The sequence below is a fragment of the Haliotis cracherodii genome, unplaced genomic scaffold, assembly GCF_022045235.1.
Source record: "Haliotis cracherodii isolate W230 unplaced genomic scaffold, xgHalCrac1.p SCAF_18, whole genome shotgun sequence".
NCBI lineage: Eukaryota > Metazoa > Mollusca > Gastropoda > Lepetellida > Haliotidae > Haliotis > Haliotis cracherodii.
This window is the reverse complement of record NW_027266273.1, coordinates 27,571,420-27,593,117: the sequence shown is the minus strand read 5'-3', so window position 1 is coordinate 27,593,117 and position 21,698 is coordinate 27,571,420. Positions and strand designations below refer to the sequence as shown.

The 21,698-nt window shown below is 43.6% G+C and overlaps 1 protein-coding gene across 1 annotated transcript; it reads right to left on the bottom strand.

Moving 5' to 3' along the window:
* Positions 1 to 1,249: 1,249 nt before the first annotated feature.
* On the bottom strand, positions 1,250 to 19,603 carry LOC139465628 (EGF-like domain-containing protein 2). The gene is made up of 10 exons (XM_071247331.1): positions 19,531 to 19,603; positions 18,775 to 18,903; positions 14,426 to 14,557; positions 13,182 to 13,408; positions 10,437 to 10,603; positions 10,100 to 10,233; positions 5,955 to 6,036; positions 5,165 to 5,342; positions 2,483 to 2,618; positions 1,250 to 1,488 (listed from the first exon to the last, which is right to left on the bottom strand). The coding sequence occupies exons 1-10, from the start codon at positions 19,601 to 19,603 to the stop codon at positions 1,250 to 1,252; spliced, it is 1,497 nt and encodes a 498-aa protein (XP_071103432.1).
* Between the last annotated feature and the right edge of the window lie 2,095 nt (positions 19,604 to 21,698).

The following is a 21,698-nucleotide window of genomic DNA, read 5'->3' as shown; positions in this document are numbered from 1 at the left end:
TGATGTACACACTTAACTGAACACGATACATGTAGTTTTGAGGCAAATAGCTACAACTACAACAGCCATTAAATACACGCCTTTGTTACAGACGTGACGAAGTTCATCAAGGAGGATGTTAAACAAATAAAGCAAAAGTGTCATAATGACCGACGGATACACAATACAATGAGTGAGTATAGTTTTACGCCGCTTTTAGCAATATTCCAGCAATATCACTACGGGGACACAAGAAATGGGCTTCACACAATGTACCCATGTCGGGAATCGAACCCTGAATCTAGTCATGACGAGAAAACGCTTTAACCACTAGGCTACCCCACCGCCCCGATACACTATACAGAAATCATGGGCTGGTTAAGATAAATCTGCGTTGCTGTTTGTTCCTTCTGTAGGTATGTGTGTCACATATACAGTCTAGTCACGGTATGGCTGAAATATTGTCGTTGTGACTATAAACCATAACTCAGTCATACAGTCTCATATAGATCTGAGTGCTGTACAGATACGACATCATTTTTTTCTCTGATTTTCCTCTGTAAATTTCTATCATGATTTCATCAAATTCAGGCATAGATATATTGTGTATTGGTCACATGACACTTTAAGCCCAGAGTGAAAGTTACTACTGATATTATGGTAAGCAACTACTTGTAGATATAAATGATTTTTAAACATTATCCATCAGTAATATCTAATTGAAACAATGATTCCAGTATCCTTAATAATTACACCGAGAAGCCGTAAATTGCGTCAACCCGCTCTCAGTACATGTCTTCAACAGACCAGGTGTACCTTGACAGCTTTCTGCTCTCTGCGCAAACCTCGATCATCTGTTCTAAGCATCTCTATTGAGTTATGATACAAAACCTGGACCAATAGCTTCGTTTCGGAAGTGACGTCACCAACTGCTTCCCTTTCATCACTAACTTTGAACAGAGTTTTTTTTTTTTAATTTAATTTATGAAATTAACCTGGACGACTATATTTAGCGTCATGTCACTGACTTGTTGTAAAGGCAACTACGGTGACGTCTGTGTCAAGGGATGTATCAGAACAGAATTTAGATATAATACACTGGACAATCGAGGGTGCCCCCGCGTTTCTCAACATGAGAATATTTCAGCACTAACTCGTGAGTCTCATGTACGTGTGAGCGGCGAGCTGACAGAACGGGTAGCCATCATAAACATAAACATATTCTGCAATCAAACATATTCTTCTCAATGTGATTACTCAGTATTTCTAATCAGTATTTGCGACTAAATGCTCTAGGCTGTCCTAGATTAGAGAAGGTGTCACTGCCTTCGTCCCTCGTCTTGCTCTTGGGAGACGCCTGTCTCGTGATGACCGCACGTGACACCAAGGTGATGGTGAAGATCAGTAGAATTATGGTGACGGTGCCAAGAGCTGCGATGATTGTTATCACCTCTTTGCTGGCGCTGCAAGTTTGCTGCTTCTCCGTCTTGGTAACATCGCCTGGTTTCTCTGGAACACAAGTTCAGTGTATGCGGAAGGTTTACGAAATCCAAAGAACAAGGGTCATAATCGAAAGCGACCTTGGATTCGAACCCACGACTAATGGATCCTTGAATACTTATTACGAGCAGATGGGGTGCATGATGGTTCAATCGACCCAGGCCCGAGGGAGAGCAAAGGATGTGCCGATGTGAAGGGCGAACATGTGCTGCTCACGGGATGGTATTTGGCGCTGAAGTGGTTACATTGTAAAGGGCGCCCAAGTTTTTACTGTTTAAGGGCTGTGAAGAGCGCCCAAGTGTTTTACTGGTGAACGACAGTACTACTTTCACGGTAACGGGCGCCCAAGTATTATCACGGTAACGGCCTCCCAAGTACTATCACGGGCGCCCAAGTACTATCACGATAACGGGCGCCCAAGTACGATCACGATAACGGGCGCCCAAGTACTATCACGGTAACGGGCGCCCAAGTACTTTCATGTTGAGGGGCGCCCAAGTACTATCACGGTAACGTGCGCCCAAGTACTATCACGGTATCTGGCCCCCAAGTAACATTAAGGTATCGGACGCCCAAGTACGATCTTGGAAAAGGTAACCAAGTAACATTAAGGTATCGGACGCCCAAGTACGATCTTGGTAAAGGTAACCAAGCAATCTGTTTGTGCATAAAACGAAAGAACTGGCCACGCCAACTGACGTATTACTGTTTCCCGATTGGCTGATAACAATTGGAGGGGCTTGTGCTTTATTATTGCGCTGAATGATGTCACTGATTTCATGCGGTTATCTATAGTGTGTGTGTGTTCATGATTATATATGTAGCCCGTGAAGCTATTATTGTTGACGCATATATTGATAAGGATTGACTTCAGGGTGGTATTGCGTTTATTGGGGTATATAGACGTACACACCGCTGATCACACTGTGCATACGTCCGCTGTATGTGTTCAAAATGTTGATAGCATTGAGAGCCGCCAAGCATAAGACGGGGAAGCACTTACCTTCCTCGGTGTCGTCAAGGACGAAGGGGCCTCCGACGTTGATGATACCGCCAACTTCACGAGTCTGGAATCCCGGCGCGTCTCGCCGCTTCCGCCCATACCCCTTCTGGTTGGTCAGGGCGTTGTTACAGTCTCGCTGCAATAACATCAGTGTCATTGATGCACAACGATGGTGAATGTCTAGTGTACAACGATAGTGAACGGTTGGTGTACAACGATGGTGAATGTCTAGTGTACAACGATAGTGAACGGTTAGTGTACAACGATGGTGAATGTCTAGTGTACAACGATAGTGAACGGTTAGTGTACAACGATGGTGAATGTCTAGTGTACAACGATGGTGAAGGTCTAGTGTACAACGATAGTGAACGGTTGATGCACAACGATGGTGAATGTCTATGGTACAACGATAGTGAACGGTTGATGTACAACAATGGTGAATGTCTAGTGTACAACGATAGTGAACGGTTAGTGTCCAACGATGGTGAATGTCTTGTGTACACCCACAGTGAACGGTTTGTGTCCAACGATGGTGAATGTCTAGTGTACACCCATAGTGAACGGTTGATGTACAACAATGGTGAATGTCAAGTGTACAACGATAGTGAACGGTTAGTGTCCAACGAAGGTGAATGTCTAGTGTACACCCATAGTGAACGGTTGGTGTACAACGATGGTGAATGTCTAGTGTACAACGATAGTGAACGGTTGGTGTACATCGATGGTGAATGTCTAGTGTACAACGATAGTGAACGGTTGGTGTACAACGATGGTGAATGTCTAGTGTACAACGATAGTGAATGGTTGGTGTACATCGATGGTGAATGTCTAGTGTACAACGATAGTGAAGGGTTGGTGTACATCGATGGTGAATGTCTAGTGTACACCCATAGTGAACGGTTGGTGTACAACGATGGTGAATGTCTAGTGTACAACGATAGTGAACGGTTGGTGTACATCGATGGTGAATGTCTAGTGTACAACAATAGTGAACGGTTGGTGTACAACGATGATGAATGTCTAGTGTACAACGATAGTGAACGGTTGGTGACATCGATGGTGAATGTCTAGTGTACAACGATAGTGAACGGTTGGTGTACATCGATGGTGAATGTCTAGTGTACACCCATAGTGAACGGTTGGTGTACAACGATGGTGAATGTCTAGTGTACAACGATAGTAAACGGTTGGTGTACATCGATGGTGAATGTCTAGTGTACAACGATAGTGAACGGTTGGTGTACATCGATGGTGAATGTCTAGTGTACAACGATAGTGAACGGTTGGTGTACATCGATGGTGAATGTCTAGTGTACACCCATAGTGAACGGTTGGTGTACATCGATGGTGAATGTCTAGTGTACAACGATAGTGAACGGTTGGTGTACAACGATGGTGAATGTCTAGTGTACAACGATGGTGAATGTCTAGTGTACAACGATAGTGAATGGATAATGTGCAACAAGAAACTGGTTCATGGGTCCCTCTGCATTGTAAAGTAGGGCACGGGTGGCCCAGTGGTCTCGTGTCACTCCTCCTGCTTTACCCGCATCACACTCATACCCACACCCCCCAGCCTCGGAGATAGACCCAGCTCAATCACTCCCTTGATACAACACCAAACTAACTCACTCCCTCTCTTGATTGACGACTAACTCACTCCCACCCTTGATTCAAGACCAACTCACTCACTCCACTGATTCAAGACCAACTCACTCACTCCACTGATTCAAGACCAACTCACTCACTCCCTTGATTCAAGACCAACTTACTCCCACCCTTGATTCAAGACTAACTCACTCCAACCCTTGATTCAAGACCAACTCACTCACTCCACTGATTCAAGACCAACTCACTCACTCCACTGATTCAAGACCAACTCACTCACTCCACTGATTCAAGACCAACTCACTCACTCCCTTGATTCAAGACTAACTCACTCACTCCATTGATTCAAGACCAACTCACTCATTCCACTGATTCAAGACCAACTCACTCACTCCACTGATTCAAGACTAACTCACTCACTTCCTTGATTCAAGACTAACTCACTCCCACCCTTGATTCAAGACCAACACACTCACTCCACTGATTCAAGACCAACTCACTCACTCCCTTGATTCAGGACCAACTCACTCACTCCACTGATTCAAGACCAACTCACTCACTCCCTTGATTCAAGACCAACTCACTCACTTCCTTGATTCAAGACTAACTCACTCCCACCCTTGATTCAAGACCAACACACTCACTCCACTGATTCAAGACCAACTCACTCACTCCCTTGATTCAAGACCAACACACTCACTCCACTGATTCAAGACCAACTCACTCACTCCCTTGATTCAAGACCAACACACTCACTCCACTGATTCAAGACCAACTCACTCACTCCCTTGATTCAAGATCAACCCTACCCACTCACTCCCTTTATTTAAGACCAACTCACTCACTCCCTTGATTCAAGATCAACCCTACTCAGTCACTCCCTTGATTTAAGACCAACTCACTCACTCCTCTGATTTAAGACCAACCCAACTCAGTCACACCCTAGATTCAAGACCAACTCGCTGACTCCTTAGATTCAAGACCAACTCACTCACTCCCGTGATTGCAGACCAACCCAAATCATTCACATTTTATCAAAATGGTGTAAATGAAAATGATGAAGCTGGCACTAACAGGGTTGCATCCGTCTCCATATCCGGGTGGGCACGCCTTCACTTTACAGTCAATGCCCAGCTTGTCCGACGACACAAACTTGAAGACACGTATTGCCATGGTGATGGTGATGGTCACGTTATCATCTTCCATCATTATTTGGTCGCTCAGAATCGGCACAGCCTCCTCCTGCACACAGCTGGAACGAAGAAACAGATGTCGGCATGTATTCGTGAACCTCTCTGTAGGGATTAGCGTTTTTTAAAAACAAAATTATTTTTTATTATCAATATGGTTAAACACTAGTTACTAAAACACGATACGAATCCCATGGGTAACGTTGTAATGTTGTAACGAGCTCTAATGACGTCACATCGATTTTATGTACAATATAGTGGCTTCACAGCGAGTCATTGACGTCATGTACAATGTAGTGGCGTCACAAGGAGTCATTGTTGACGTCATGGTGACCTTGTCAGCTTCTAGACAGAGGTTTCAATATAAAACTCTTTCCACACAACAGTTGCGACATGAAGCGTGTGTTACATTCGTGTATGTCTCCTTTACTTAGGTTATGAAACTCTTGCTGAGAAAATACAGACATTCCAACACTACAACACACATATATATCAAATATAATGGAATACTTGCAGAAGCGTTACTTTCACATTGATATTTATGTAGGACTCTTCTCTCCCGCCTCTGGTTGTCTCAACTGCCCTTGTACACCACTCACTGACCAGCACGGCAGCCATCATCCATCACTCTATGGTCCCTGGTACCCATGTGATGCTTGTGTGTCTCGACTTACCTCTCCTCCACCACTGTCAGATTGTCACCGTTCTCCCTTGTGTCATTGACGACACACGATTCCAGCCGGGCGCCGTCAAAGCCTACAGCACAATTATCAGGTGAGAATGTTTGCACTGACAGGAGGACTACAGGCGTGGGAAGAAGCATGTGATGTAGGGACATTAACACAATAATACTTACAACATTGGAAGACGGGAGACACAGTCGTCACAGGCGTCGCAGTTTACTGGGAAGTTTTGCACCCCATCGGCTTACCTGGCTGGGTGGGGATCCATGCTCGCCATTATTAAGAGTGCTGATTTGTCATCAACATGCACTCACTCACTCACTCACTCGTGTACTCCCACTCCCTCCCTCCCCCACTCAGTCAACCACCCAGCCACCCACTCAGTCACTCAGATCACCAGATCTGTCACGCAAACATGATGTCCTTGGTCATCACAAGCTATATGCACTATGAATAGACAGGTGCACCCCTTCCACTAAAGTAAACTGGTCCATATCAGAACCTTATTATAAAAAAGGGTAATCCGCTATTATGATATACTGAACAACAAAAGTTCCTGTGACATCGAATAAGATCTAATGCAAAGTTATGTTTTGTACCAAATCTGAAACAATTTTGGTTTGCAACAGATAAACGACTCCAGTAAGTGTTCAAATGTTTAATTTGCCATACTGACTTCAGAAAATGCGCGGTTTCATAAACAAAACCCCCTAAAACATGAACATGCCAAAATGTCAATTTACAAATCAATAGAGTGGGTGTCCACCTCTGGTTGCGATACAAGCAACACATCTTCGTCTCATGGAATGGACCAGGCGTCGCACAAAGTCCTGTGGGATATCTGTCCATATCTGCTGGAGAATGTTTCGAAATTCTTAGAGTGTCCGACGAACACGTGGTTGACGTCGAAGGCGCCGATCCTTCTCATCCCACATGTGCTCCATTGATGAAAGATCAGGGGAGCGAACCGGCCAGGGGATGACATTCACGTTGTTTTGTTGAAGAGTATCGTGAACAAGTCGAGCAATATGAGGCCGGGCGTTGTCATGTGGAAAGGTAATGCCTTGGCCATGACGACCCAAAAACGGTAGAGCAACAGGGCCGATGATCTCGTCGCGATTTCCCCCTACAACTATCAAACGGGTCCTCTGTCTTGCTGTTACCCCCACCCAATATCATAACGCTGCCGCCCCCGAACCCATCTTCTTCCATGAGACAGTGATTGACGTAACGTTCACCTCGACGGTGGTAAACTCGAATCCGTCCATCGCGGTGGCTGAGGTGAAAACGAGACTCGTCTGTGAATAGAACTTGTTCCCACTGTATGGCCGTCCAGCGTAGACGCTGTCTGCACCACTGTAGACGTGCTTGAAGGTGGTTTCCTGTCAAAATGGGACGTCTGGCGGGTCTTCTGGTGACAACCCCTGCATATCTGAGGCGACGACGTACGGTTTGTGAAGATATTCGTCGAAGGCCAGGGATGCTTCTTGCAGTCACCTTTGCTGGCTGGAATCGATTTCGTAGGTGTGTTGTTCGAATCCAGTTGTCTTGTCGATTATTGGTTAAGCGTGGCCTGCCACTCCGAGGATGGCCTCTGACTGCATTTGTCTGTTGCCAACGTTGCCATAAACACCAAATGGTGGTTCTTTGGACGTTAAATTGTCTTGCAACATCACGTTGACTCGATCCTGCTTCAAGCATACCAATGGTTCGCAGACGCTCATTTTCGGACAGGCGTGGCATTTCGTAATGTTTAATAATTGCGTAATTTGTTTTGTTTTTCTGAGTCGTTGTTGTCAACACGATACTTTTGCATGGAATGCATGCTTTTCTGTAGCAGTTGTGTTTTTGATTCCATATACGTACTACAATATTGAAAACCTAACTTTACTTGTTTGAAAAATACACTAAAATATTGGTGTCACAGGAACTTGTTAATATTGTTGATGTTGATCACAATAAATATAAAAGGAAGAAGACGTGGATGTCACTCACATGTAGAGTCTATGGTGAATACATGGATGTCTCTTACTTGAAGAGTCTATGGTGAATACATGGATGTCACTTTCTTTAAGACTCTATGGTGAATACATGGATGTCTCTTACTTGAAGAGTCTATGGTGAATACATGGATGTCGCTTTCTTTAAGAGTCTATGGTGAATACATGGCTGTCTCTTACTTGAAGAGTCTATGGTGAAAACGTCGATGTCACTTACTTGAAGAGTCTATGGTGAATACATGGATGTCGCTTTCTTTAAGAGTCTATGGTGAATACATGTATGTCTCTTACTTGAAGAGTCTATGGTGAAAACGTCGATGTCACTTACTTGAAGAGTCTATGGTGAATACATGGGTGTCGCTTTCTTTAAGAGTCTATGGTGAATACATGGATGTCTCTCTTAATTGAAGAGTCTATGGTGTGATATGTACTGAACCAAATTAAAAACTTCACAATACTAAAATTTTAAAAACCGTAATGGCCACGTATTGTCTTCAGATAACACCCGTTTTTGTGCAGGTGAATCGATCAAAATCATGTGCACAGCACTGTAGTGGCAAACGTGGTTTTCACGTGCAACTGGTCACGTGGCCATAATACCGCACATGTTGTCTACCATACTTGTTAGCAGTCATTAACAAAATAAAAAAAACCCCAAGAAAACAAAAGTCTTTACGGCCATTTGTCATGCCACGCCTTTCAAATGTGCAACGTGAACGTGTCATCGGCATGTTGCAGACGGGAAAGTCCGTAGCTGAAGTCGCAAGGACGATGGATTGTAGTTGACGGACTGTTTATGATTTACAGACGCGTCTACAGCAAACGGGTACCAACGCTGATCGCCCTCGGCCAGGTCGACCACGTGTGACGTCACATGCTGAGGATCGTCAGATTGTCTTACGTCACCTCCGTAACCGTTTTTTGACGGCTACATCAACCAGAAATGAACTGTTTAGGGGTAGACTGAGTGCGCAAACTGTTCGAAACCGTCTGAGAACTGCTCACCTTCAAGCACGACGGCCATACTGCCATACTGACTCAATTACACAGACGTCAACGTCAATTGTGGGCACAGTGACACTTACTATGGACTCAGAGGAAATGGAATCAAGTCGTCTTCAGTGATGAATCCCGATTTAATCTTCAATTTGCTGATGGTAGGGCGAGGGTGTTGAGGCGCCGTCATGAACGTTACGCCCGGTGTTGTTTACAGGAAGTTGACAGATTTCGAGGCGGAAGTGTCATAGTGTGCTTTCTGTGGCAATGCACGTTCCAGGCTTCTTGTCATCCGTGGCAACCTCAACACTGCTGCTTACCGCGACGATGTACTGGCACCAGAACTTCTGCCTTTTATGGCAGCACTTGGACCCGGTTTGATCTTCCAACACGACAATGCCAGACCCCACACAGCAATTTTGACAAGGAATTTTCTTTAGAATGCGGGAGTCAACGTCATGGACTGGCCGTCAAGGTCCCCCGACCCCAATCCCATCGAACACGTCTGGGATTCTCTTGGCAGAAGTCTGCGCACTCTCCAGAACCAACCACAGAATTTGCAAGATCTTGGCACCACTTTGCAGCAACAATGGCGTCGTCTTCCCAATCATGTGTTCACAAGCATCACAAGGTCCATGCGGAGGCGTTGTGTGGCAGTTGTCAACGCACATGGTGGCCATACACGCTACTGAACTTGTGTGCCATCAGATTTTCGTGCTTGGGACTTATGATTTAAACTGTTGATGTTATTACCGAATACCGTAGGTGCTTGGAACAAATTATGGTTACCACCGTTAATTAAAATCCTCCTTTACACATTAATGATTAAAAATTACCTTCTCTGATACATTTGTCCGTTGTATATCCAATGTGGGATTACTTGTAAAAATGTGAAGTTTTTAATTTGACTCAGTATATTGGCTTTGAAAAGACACTAGGGTGTCAGCCAGCATCATTCTTCCAACTCTTTCGGTTTTGTTGCAATTAGTGTGAAAGGTAAAGAGCCATTATCGATGCCATTTGATTGTGACGTCACATTGGTCTGCAAAGCATTGTGATGCAATTGAGATATCACTTGATCTCACCCAAGCAATATGTCCCGTGGGAGCCAGTTTTGGATGATAAATGAATGTCACTTACTTGTAGAATCTATGGTGAATTTCAGTGTCAGCTGCTCACCAAGCCTGACTTTCTTGGCATCATCATTTTCGCTTTTGATTTCAAATTTGACCGGAGACAGCTGTGCCTCCCTCGTCACCTGGTTCATATCCTTCCTAGAATTAATCAAATAACTATCCGAAACATATTCCGTTTGTACAACATGTTGGAAAGATTAAGAAATACCTTAAGGGCAATAAAATAACGCCAAATACATATAGGTTGTCACGCGAGTGTGTTTGGGGATGGTAAATGTCCTGTATTAGGAATAAATATTGCCTTTAGCGAGCCTTGGCTTGGTTGGCGTGTTTCAACTTACACATCCAGTAAAACGCTGTCGGCTTTCTTGCCGATGACGACACTCTCGGTGTTGAAGATACACGTGAACTTGAGCACCTCGTCCAGGGACGTCATGAACGTCTTCTCGTAGACGATGTAGATGATACGAGTGTAGGACGTCGTGGTGGAGTTGGAGATGTCGGTACTCTTTAGCAAGACAACACGGATGACAAATACAATGTCATTGCCTTATAAGGCTATATAAGTGCAATAGTCTTGGACACTACGTTAAACCCTATTTCACCTCAACTTGTTATTACACTACGCAATAGTCCAGTCATATCAGGGCAAACTGTAAGGAATCGATTCTGGGCCAGACATTCAGGAAAATAGACCTTACATCGATAATACACACTCATCCAGGTCATAGAGCCTAACCACGCAATCGATAACACAAAACCATCCAAGTCATAGCGCCTAATCACGCTATCGATAACACAAAACCATCCACGTCATAGCGCCTAATCATATCGATAACACACAACCATCCACGTCATAGCGCCTAATCACGCTATCGATAACACACAACCATCCACGTCATAGCGACTAATCACGACATCGATAACACACAACCATCCCCGTCATAGTGACTAATCACGCTATCGATAACACACAACCATCCACGTCACAGAGTCTAACAACGTCATCGATAACACACAACCATCCACGTCACAGAGTCTAACAACGCCATCGATAACACACAACCATCCACGTCACAGAGTCTAACAACGCCATCGATAACACACAACCATCCACGTCACAGAGTCTAACCACGTCATCGATAACACAAAACCATCCACTTCACAGAGCCTAACCACGACATCGATAACACACAACCATCCACGTCAGATCGCCTAATCCCGCTATCGATAACACACAACTATCCACGTCATAGCGCCTAATCACGCTATCGATAACACACAACCATCCACGTCACAGAGCCTAACCACGTCATCGATAACACAACCATTCACGTCATAGAGCCTAATCACGCTATCGATAACACACAACCATCCACTTCACAGAGCCTAACCACGACATCGATAACACACAACCATCCACGTCACAGAGCCTAACCACGTCATCGATAACACAAGCATTCACGTCATAGAGCCTAATCACGCTATCGATAACACACAACCATCCACGTCATAGCGCCTAATCACGACATCGATAACACACAACCATCCACGTCACAGAGCCTAACCACGTCATCAATAACACAACCATTCACGTCATAGCGCCTAATCACGACATCGATAACACACAACCATCCACGTCACAGAGCCTAACCACGTCATCAATAACACAACCATTCACGTCATAGCGACTAATCACGACATCGATAACACACAACCATCCACGTCACAGAGCCTAACCACGCAATCGATAACACAAAACCATCCAAGTCATAGCGCCTAATCACGCTATCGATAACACAAAACCATCCACGTCATAGCGCCTAATCATATCGATAACACACAACCATCCACGTCATAGCGCCTAATCACGCTATCGATAACACAAAACCATCCACTTCACAGAGCCTAACCACGACATCGATAACACACAACCATCCACGTCAGATCGCCTAATCCCGCTATCGATAACACACAACTATCCACGTCATAGCGCCTAATCACGCTATCGATAACACACAACCATCCACGTCACAGAGCCTAACCACGTCATCGATAACACAACCATTCACGTCATAGAGCCTAATCACGCTATCGATAACACACAACCATCCACTTCACAGAGCCTAACCACGACATCGATAACACACAACCATCCACGTCACAGAGCCTAACCACGTCATCGATAACACAACCATTCACGTCATAGAGCCTAATCACGCTATCGATAACACACAACCATCCACGTCATAGCGCCTAATCACGACATCGATAACACACAACCATCCACGTCACAGAGCCTAACCACGTCATCAATAACACAACCATTCACGTCATAGCGCCTAATCACGACATCGATAACACACAACCATCCACGTCACAGAGCCTAACCACGTCATCAATAACACAACCATTCACGTCATAGCGACTAATCACGACATCGATAACACACAACCATCCACGTCACAGAGCCTAACCACGTCATCGATAACACAACCATCCACGTCATAGCGCCTAATCACGCTATCGATAACACACAACCATCCACGTCACAGAGCCTAACCACGTCATCGATAACACAACCATTCACGTCATAGCGCCTAATCACGCTATCGATAACACACAACCATCCACGTCACAGAGTCTAACCACGACATCGATAACACACAACCATCCACGTCACAGAGCCTAACCACGTCATCGATAACACAACCATCCACGTCATAGCGCCTAATCACGCTATCGATAACACACAACCATCCACGTCATAGAGCCTAACCACGACATCGATAACACACAACCATTCACGTCATAGCGCCTAATCACGCTATCGATAACACAAAACCATCCACTTCATAGCGCCTCATCAGGCTATCGATAACACACCACCACCAACGCCTAAAAGCATACAGAGCCATGCCTCATCAGGTGGGTCGTGGGTACATTATATCATCACACGCTGTATGTGTGTTCACTTGGGACGACAAGCAGCTTTTACATTAATAACAAACATTTACACAGAAGTGTCCTGTTTCTTTCCACTGTCCGCTAAATAACTAAGTGGGGAGTCTCCATGCAGTACGTACGTTTGCTGGCGGTGGTTGATCAAACACGGCAGAGATGTTGCCGCACTTATCGTCGTTATTATTAACGTCCCTAGCATAGCCCTCCCATCCTTTATTTCCGTTTCCTGATATGGAAACAGGTTCGAACTGACACGTGTCTCGGTTATTCTCCTCGTAGATGAAGCCGCTGAAGTTGCCAAAAGGGTTGACGCCGACCAGCAGACTCCCTGACTTGCAGTCCACTTGATCTGGAAGGAGAGAAATGTTCGATATTCATGTATTTTTTTTAACGCCGCACTCAGCAATATTCCAGCAATATGCCGGCGCTCTGTAAATTATCGGGTGGGGACCAGAAAATCTAGCGATTGACATCATGAGCCTTGATCTACGAAGACGCAACTGAGATACGATGACATGCACGTCATAGCCTGACCAATTCACTCCGCCGCCTCTTAAGACCAACACAGCTTGCTTGCGACCTACAGTAAACTACGTTTATAACGAACACGAACGAGTTGCTACATGTATGGTGTTGCTATGGATTACCAGTGAGTTGCTACATGTATGGTGTTGCTATGGATTACCAGTGAGTTGCTACATGTATGGTATTGCTAGGGATTACCAGGGAGTTGCTACATGTATGGTGTTGCTAGGGATTACCAGTGAGTTGCTACATGTATGGTGTTGCTAGGGATTACCAGTGAGTTGCTACATGTATGGTGTTGCTAGGGATTACCAGGGAGTTGCTACATGTATGGTATTGCTATGGATTACCAGTGAGTTGCTACATGTATGGTGTTGCTAGGGATTACCAGGGAGTTGCTACATGTATGGTATTGCTAGGGATTACCAGGGAGTTGCTACATGTATGGTGTTGCTATGGATTACCAGTGAGTTGCTACATGTATGGTGTTGCTATGCATTACCAGGGAGTTGCTACATGAATGGTGTTGCTATGCATTACCAGAGATCAGCTAGGGAGTTAGTAGGGAGTTAGTGGTTTGTCAGGGAGTTAGTTAGTGTTAATGCGTTGCTAATTAGTTAGTATGGAGTTGCTAGAGAGCTGACAGAGAGTTGTGTGCTTGCATGTCATCGTGTCTCATTTGCGTATACGTAGATCGATGCTCATGATGTCAGTCACTGGACTGTCTGATTCACACTCGATTGTTTACAGACCGTCCTCATATTGCTGGAATATTGCAGCATGTAGGTATTAATGAGACGTTGAGCTGTATCTGTGAAGCAGACACTGTCTGGGTACTCACATCTCTTCAATGAGCAGCTCTCGCCGTAGTATTCAGGTGCACACACACATGAGGTGGCGTTCACGCCCGTCGATATACACGTGCCTCCATTCTCACAGCTGGTCGTGTTACAGCTGTCCCCATCTATTTGGCCTGTAAAAGATATATATAACATGTAACACGGTTGCCTTAAAGATTACAGTTACTCTCATCTCTTAACACAACATGTAACACGGTTGCCTTTAAGATTACAGTTGCTCTGATCTCCTAAAAACATGTAACATGGTTGCCTTTAGGATTACACTCTCTCACCCATCTCCTAGCACAACATGGAACATGGTTGCCTTTAAGATTACAGTTACTCCCATCTCCTAGCACAAGGTGTAATACGGTTGCCTTAAGATTACAGTTACTTTCATCTGCTAGCACAAAATGAAACATGCCTCTCTTTAAGATTACAGTTACTCTCATCTCCTAGCACAACATGTAACACGGTTGCCTTGCGGATTACAGTAACTCTCATCTCCTAGCACGACATGTAACATGGTTGCCTTTAAGATTACAGTTACTCTGATCTCCCAGCACAACATGTAACATGGTTGCCTTGAAGAATAGAGTTTCTCTCATCTCCTAGCACAACATGAAACAAGGTTTGCCTTAAAGATTACAGTTACTCTCATCTACTAACACAACATGTAACATGGTTGCCTCTAAGATTACAGTTTCTCTCATCTCTTAACACAACATGTAACATGGCTGCCTTGAAGATTACAGTGCGTGACACCAGCAACTTAAGCTGGGTTGTTCCACACAACTGATATTTTACTGCCATTTATTGCTTTTGGAGTATTGTTAAGATTGTGTTGATTGACCCACACAATAGTTATTGTTGGCTGAGATGCTGGGCGGCGACAACGTCAGCTAATGAAGGCTACGTTCTGTTTCCAGCTGTATGCCTAAACAAACGACCCCAGCCCCCTTCGTGTCAGTGTAAGAAAATGAGCATACAAGTGGCCTTATCGGAGTAGCTCCAACAAGGTTGGTGATAAACTACAGGCACAATTCATGAGCAAGTAATCACTATGGCCACGCCTTGCTTTCATGTATTATTGGCTTTCAACATGCACGACTGCATGAACAATTGTATAACCAATACATTCATACTGCTTTTATTGGTGGCAATAGGGATCGATAGGTTCACACGAACATCAATATTATCTTGAATTTGATATGATTTAATGCAGGGGTGTATGTGTTGTGCACTAAACTGGTTTCGCGCCTTCAATACCCTCAGGGGGCGGTCGGGTAGCCTAGTGGTTAAAGCGTTCGCTCGTCTCGCCGAAGACCCGGGTTCGATTCCCGACATGGGTACAATGTGTGAAGCCCATTTCTGGTGTCCACGGCCCCGCCGTGATATTGCTGGAACATTGCTAAAAGCGGCGTAAAACCATACTCACTCCACTCCACTCAATACCCTCAGACCACCTATGTCCACCACATTTACCTGTTTCAAAACACCGGGTGTCACTTACATGAAAATTGGTATCCCTCTGGCAAAACACTGCCTCACAAACAATCGGCTGTCACTAACGTTAGATATATATGTAAACACTCAGTTTGATGAAATAGTGCGTATGTTTGTTTGTCAAACATGAAGTTTTTCAGATGAGTGATAGAGTTAATTGCGTTGCATATATTGCTGTTAAATAAAGACCATTGATCAGCAGTGTTATAAATCCTACGTCACATTCCTGGTTATCACCTGAAGACTGCCTGATGACCAGCCTAAAAAAAATCAGATCTTGGTTCTCACTACAGCGACACAAAGGCCTGAGGACATTCCTTTGAAGGTCACGTCAGAACGACCGATCAGAGCGAAAAGTGACACGTTTTTCACTTATCATGCAACCTGGAAGGTTAACACGGGTCATTTCAACAACAGCTACAGACTGTACGGCTTCAATTGTACAAACATTTGAGTGAGTAAGTGAGTATTACACCGCTGTTAGCATTATTCCAGCAATATCATGGCGGGGGACACCAGAAATGGTCTTCACACATTGTTTCCATGTCGGGAATCGAACCCGGGTCTTTGGCGTGACGAGCGAACGCTTTAACCACTAGGCTATCCGACCGCCCCGATAAACATTTGACACGGAAGAGACTTCCTATTACCCGTGGGAAATGCTGTCTTCTAATCTCGGCCTCCTTTAGACATTAGAATGTTCTTTTGTTCAGATTTCACATTTTGAATAGAGAACTTAGTCCAAGTATTTTTCAAAACGTAGTCTGGAATGGAAGTCGTCATTTTGAAACTAGCCGTATACCTCGAAAAAGCTGCTTTCTTCGTGGCCAATGTCGACTTCACGGTAAATGTTCGCGAAAGGTCGTGGTGACGTGGCCTGCAATGGAATGATCTCGGATCTTGTGTAGTGGTAGCAAATTCTAAAAACTACTTTGGCTGTGATTGCGTTGACTACAGGACAAGGTCCAAATCGTAATTATACTTGACATTGTGTGATGTAGCAACTCTATTTTCTTCTGATTATTTACGAAACACAATACATGTACTATAATTTTGCTTTTTGCTTGATGCATTCACTGTTTTCACTGTTCAAACTGACATAGAGATAATGTTTCACTGTATACATGTACACGGAATGCAGGGCCAAATAGGATACATCCTCTAAACAGCAACAGCAGCAACAACAGCAACAACATCGACTCTCCACGGATTAAAGATTCACAACATTTGTCTTAATGAATCATTGATGAGACTCTCTGAAGCAAAAATGTGAAATATTCATGAGTCAGAAAGCTTAGACAGGTCATGTAAACTTGAAAATAAGAGCTTTAGAAAACGTTGCGATTCGCGAGATATTGATATTAAGTTATAAGTGTGTGTAAATACTGTGTGATGGTTTAGGCTTGGTGGGTCTGTGGCTGGGTATTTACACGTTGTATACCCTAGACAGAAACAGATAGTCATTACACTTCAATGACAAATCGAAACTTTCGCAGTCCCCCGTTTGAGATTGGCAGACATAGGCGATACACAACTCTAACGCCACAGGTGCTTTAAGGAGTTTTCTAAGGTAAACCTTACATTGAAGGTATGATACAGTGTACACTGCCCATGTTTGGAAGCAGTGATGCTCGAATTCACATCGGAAATAGATGATATAACACTCCGCCAACTAATTATAGTGAGTGAGTGAGTGAGTGAGTTGGGTTTAACGCCGCTTTTAACAGTATTCCAGTTATATCACGGGGTGTCAGCTTAATGTGGGATGAAAGCCCGAAGTGATGCAGGTCTCCGACGTTTACCATTTCGGTGAAACCCACGAGCACGGGTATGGTGCTGACAAACCTAGAAACATAATCGGGGCGAACCGGGATTCGAACCCACATCAAAGGTTTCTGGCGTGCCCAAGGGACGCAACTCTGCACAGCGAATCACGGCGCCTTAGACGACTGAGCCACCCGTGCCCCCCGCCAACTAATTATAATGAAAACAGGAGTGGACATTGTGACACGACTCAATCCTTTAGTTCATTGTCCCTTTGAGTTCAAATCGGGAACAGTTCAGAAAACAATTTGTCTTGACTTTAAAAAATAATTCCCATACCCACAATAGTACGTTGTATTATACCTTACCCAGACGCTTGGCCTGTTGCTAAAACGTATAGAAACACGCTCAGAAAGGGAGCACATTAGGAGTCAATATTGCACATAGTTTTCCTATTTCGATAACGATTTGTATTGTGTTCATGAACACACGTACACGGTGTTAGTAATTGTCATTCGTTGTAATGGTAATATTACATGCGGAGTGACTCATACCTTCAGAAAAATCTCTTCGTATTCGGTATGATGAATAAAGTTAAAACATGAATAGCGTAAAACAGTCAACAGTTGATCATAGACCAGGTTTAAATGTCAAGGGATATAACTAACACTTAGGGCCATAAATCTAATTAGTCCCCAAAAAGGGGCAATTAGTGTCGCACATTTTCGCGGTTAAGCCGCAGTACGTTTGAGCAGTGTTGCGTAAAGTAAAAGACTTTCGCATTGTAGTGTATTTATCATTAAGCGTAATGTAGATGAAAGATAGATCGGTTGTGTCGATACAATATTCCCGTGTTTGTGGAAGAAATCTTTATGTGTCAGGTGCGTATTACAAACCAAGTTACTTGTGTCAGTGGCTACATGTATAGCTCGTTTTTCTGTTTCACCGATTAAAATTATGATATCGTTGTTGATGATGACAACGACGACGATGATGATGATGATGATGTTGATGATGTTAAATAAATCACCATAAACAATATGGTTTTAGTTAATCGCCTACAGATATTAATAATACTTACTACTATTAATCGAACAGTCGTATCCGTCGAATCCAGTCGCGCACGTGCAGTTTGCCGCGTTTTCGGAACATGTACCCCCGTTCTCGCATCTCTGACCTCGGCGTCGACAATCGAATGATGCATTAATAACTGAAACCACAGAATAGAAAGTATGTTATCATAGCAAACGTAGAAATACAGGACATTAATGCAGTGAAAACTGGGAAGATAATTACACAACGACACAACCCCTCAATGTATCCCATAACTCAAATTCACTAAGGATAAAGTACAGATGAATAAAATATATAGAATGATAAATTTCACAGGAACTATGACATAAATATGGAGAGCAAGTAAAGACATGAAAATTATGCATAAAAATATTATATTCTATATCTAAATATTTACATTCGTATTCATATATTTGTTTATTTGTCATTTTCTTTTTGTGTGTGTATATATTTTATATTTATATCAATTTTACACAAACACTCACACACGCACGCACGCAAATACGCAGACAGGCACTCACGCACGCACACAAGCAAGCAGGCACGCACACACGCACGCGCGCTTGCGCACTCACACAGACACACACACGTGCGCGCGCGACGAGCCTCTCCGGGCCATACACCGTGCCTCACGTCATAACATCCCAGCTCAATGACCTCACATGACAATAGCAAAGGAATGTTGGTATATTCTCAGTATATCTATATAGTAAATACATAATGTATATATTTTCTTTGTGATTATGATAATTATGACACTTACAGCACACAAATCCAACAAACAACACTACAATGAGACCGCTTCGTGCTGGGGGCATTCTGCCGTGAATTTCCATCAGAGACTGTAAGTGAAAACTTCAATATTATTAAACATCTCTGTCATGCTTGTTTATGTAATAATGAATATACAATCATGATAATAATAAGTCTATCAACAGCATTCATACGCTTTTGAATTATATGTGACTTAAGGTTATTCTTTATAAAAAATCATCATCAGAATTACTCTCAATAATGTCTATATGCCAGTAGTTTATGATGTAGTTACTTTCCCTCAATAGCTCAGGGGTATGCCATATCATTCTGAAAAAGAAACCATCCTAAGATCCAATACAGATGTATTCTTAGAAATGCATTACAAAAAATGATGAGGACACATACCTTTTATGTTGATGCCAATTGACAAACACAAATTTTCACATACCGACTGGTGTGTTATCTATGAACAGTCTCTTGTACGGAGCCAATCCAGAATACTCGTCGACTCCACTGCAAGGGAAAGTTGATTTCTAGACTGAAACCTGCTTTACGAAACGACGCGAACTATAGCTTCCTTACGGACCTACTGAATGATATATGGACATCACGTGACACCGTCTCTGATTTCATTGGCCGTTCTCAATTATTTCTATTTATAGTTTATGTTATAAGTGTTTGTTGAACACCCGAATATATGTAATGTGTGGAGATGTGTGCCGCATACACACCATAATGAGAGAATTATTTGTTGAAACTTATTGTCTACACATACTACACTTACAGCATCTTTAATCTTGTCATTGCAGAAATTAATACCATTAGTCACCTATTTCACCATATAATAATTTCTTTAAATCATCGAACAAACCATATTTAAACATTTAAAGTCCAGATTGCAAGAGATGTACACTTGTGAGCATTATACAATTATACAATTCAGAAAGAGATGGAGACTGGTGACCATCATGCGATCCAGTTTGTGAGACGGATAGACGCTTGTGACAAGCATACAACCCACTTTGTGTGATAGACGGACATCTGTGACCATCATACGATCCAGATTGTGTGATAGACCGACACTTGTGACCATCATACGATCCAGATTGTGTGATAGACGGACACTTGTGACCATCATACGATCTAACCTGTTAGACAGATGGACATCTGTGACCATCATACGATCCAGATTGAGTGATAGATGGACATCTGTGACCATCATACGATCCAGATTGTGTGATAGACGGACATCTGTGACAATCATACGATCCAGATTGTGTGACAGACGGACATCTGTGACCATCATACGATCCAGATTGAGTGATAGATGGACATCTGTGACCATCATACGATCCAGATTGAGTGATAGATGGACATCTGTGACCATCATGCGATCCAGATTGAGTGATAGATGGACATCTGTGACCATCATACGATCCAGATTGAGTGATAGACGGACATCTGTGACCATCATACGATCCAGATTGTGTGATAGACGGACATCTGTGACAATCATACGATCCAGATTGTGTGACAGACGGACATCTGTGACCATCATACGGTCCACATTGTGTGATAGATGCACATCTGTGACCATCATACGATCCAGATTGTGTGATAGACGGACATCCATGACCATCATACGGTCCAGATTGTGTGATAGAAGGACACTTGGGACCAGCATACTGTCCACATTGTGTGATAGATGCACATCTGTGACCATCATGCGATACAGATTGTGTGATAGACGGACATCCATGACCATCATACGGTCCAGATTGTGTGATAGAAGGACACTTGGGACCAGCATACGACCTAGGTTGTGAGGTGCTTGAACTCTTGTGAGCACCACGCGATTAAGATTGTGAGATAGATGGACGCTTGGAAAAAATGCTGGGCTACGATATTGGTATTATCGATGTAAACTTTGGGGGTAAGATGTTTAGGTAAGAAGTAGGCATCCCTATAGGCACCAACTGGGCCCTTCTTGCAGATCTGTTTCTCTCTGCATGTGCAAAGGAATTTCTTTCCGGACTGGCAATATCAACACCAAGGACCTGCCATATTGATGATCTGATATCGGTCACTCATGTTCAAACAGCCCATTCGCTTCCGCTGATTTACCCACGTGACCTGGACATAAAGGAAACTAGTGAAACCACCTCATCTCTTTCA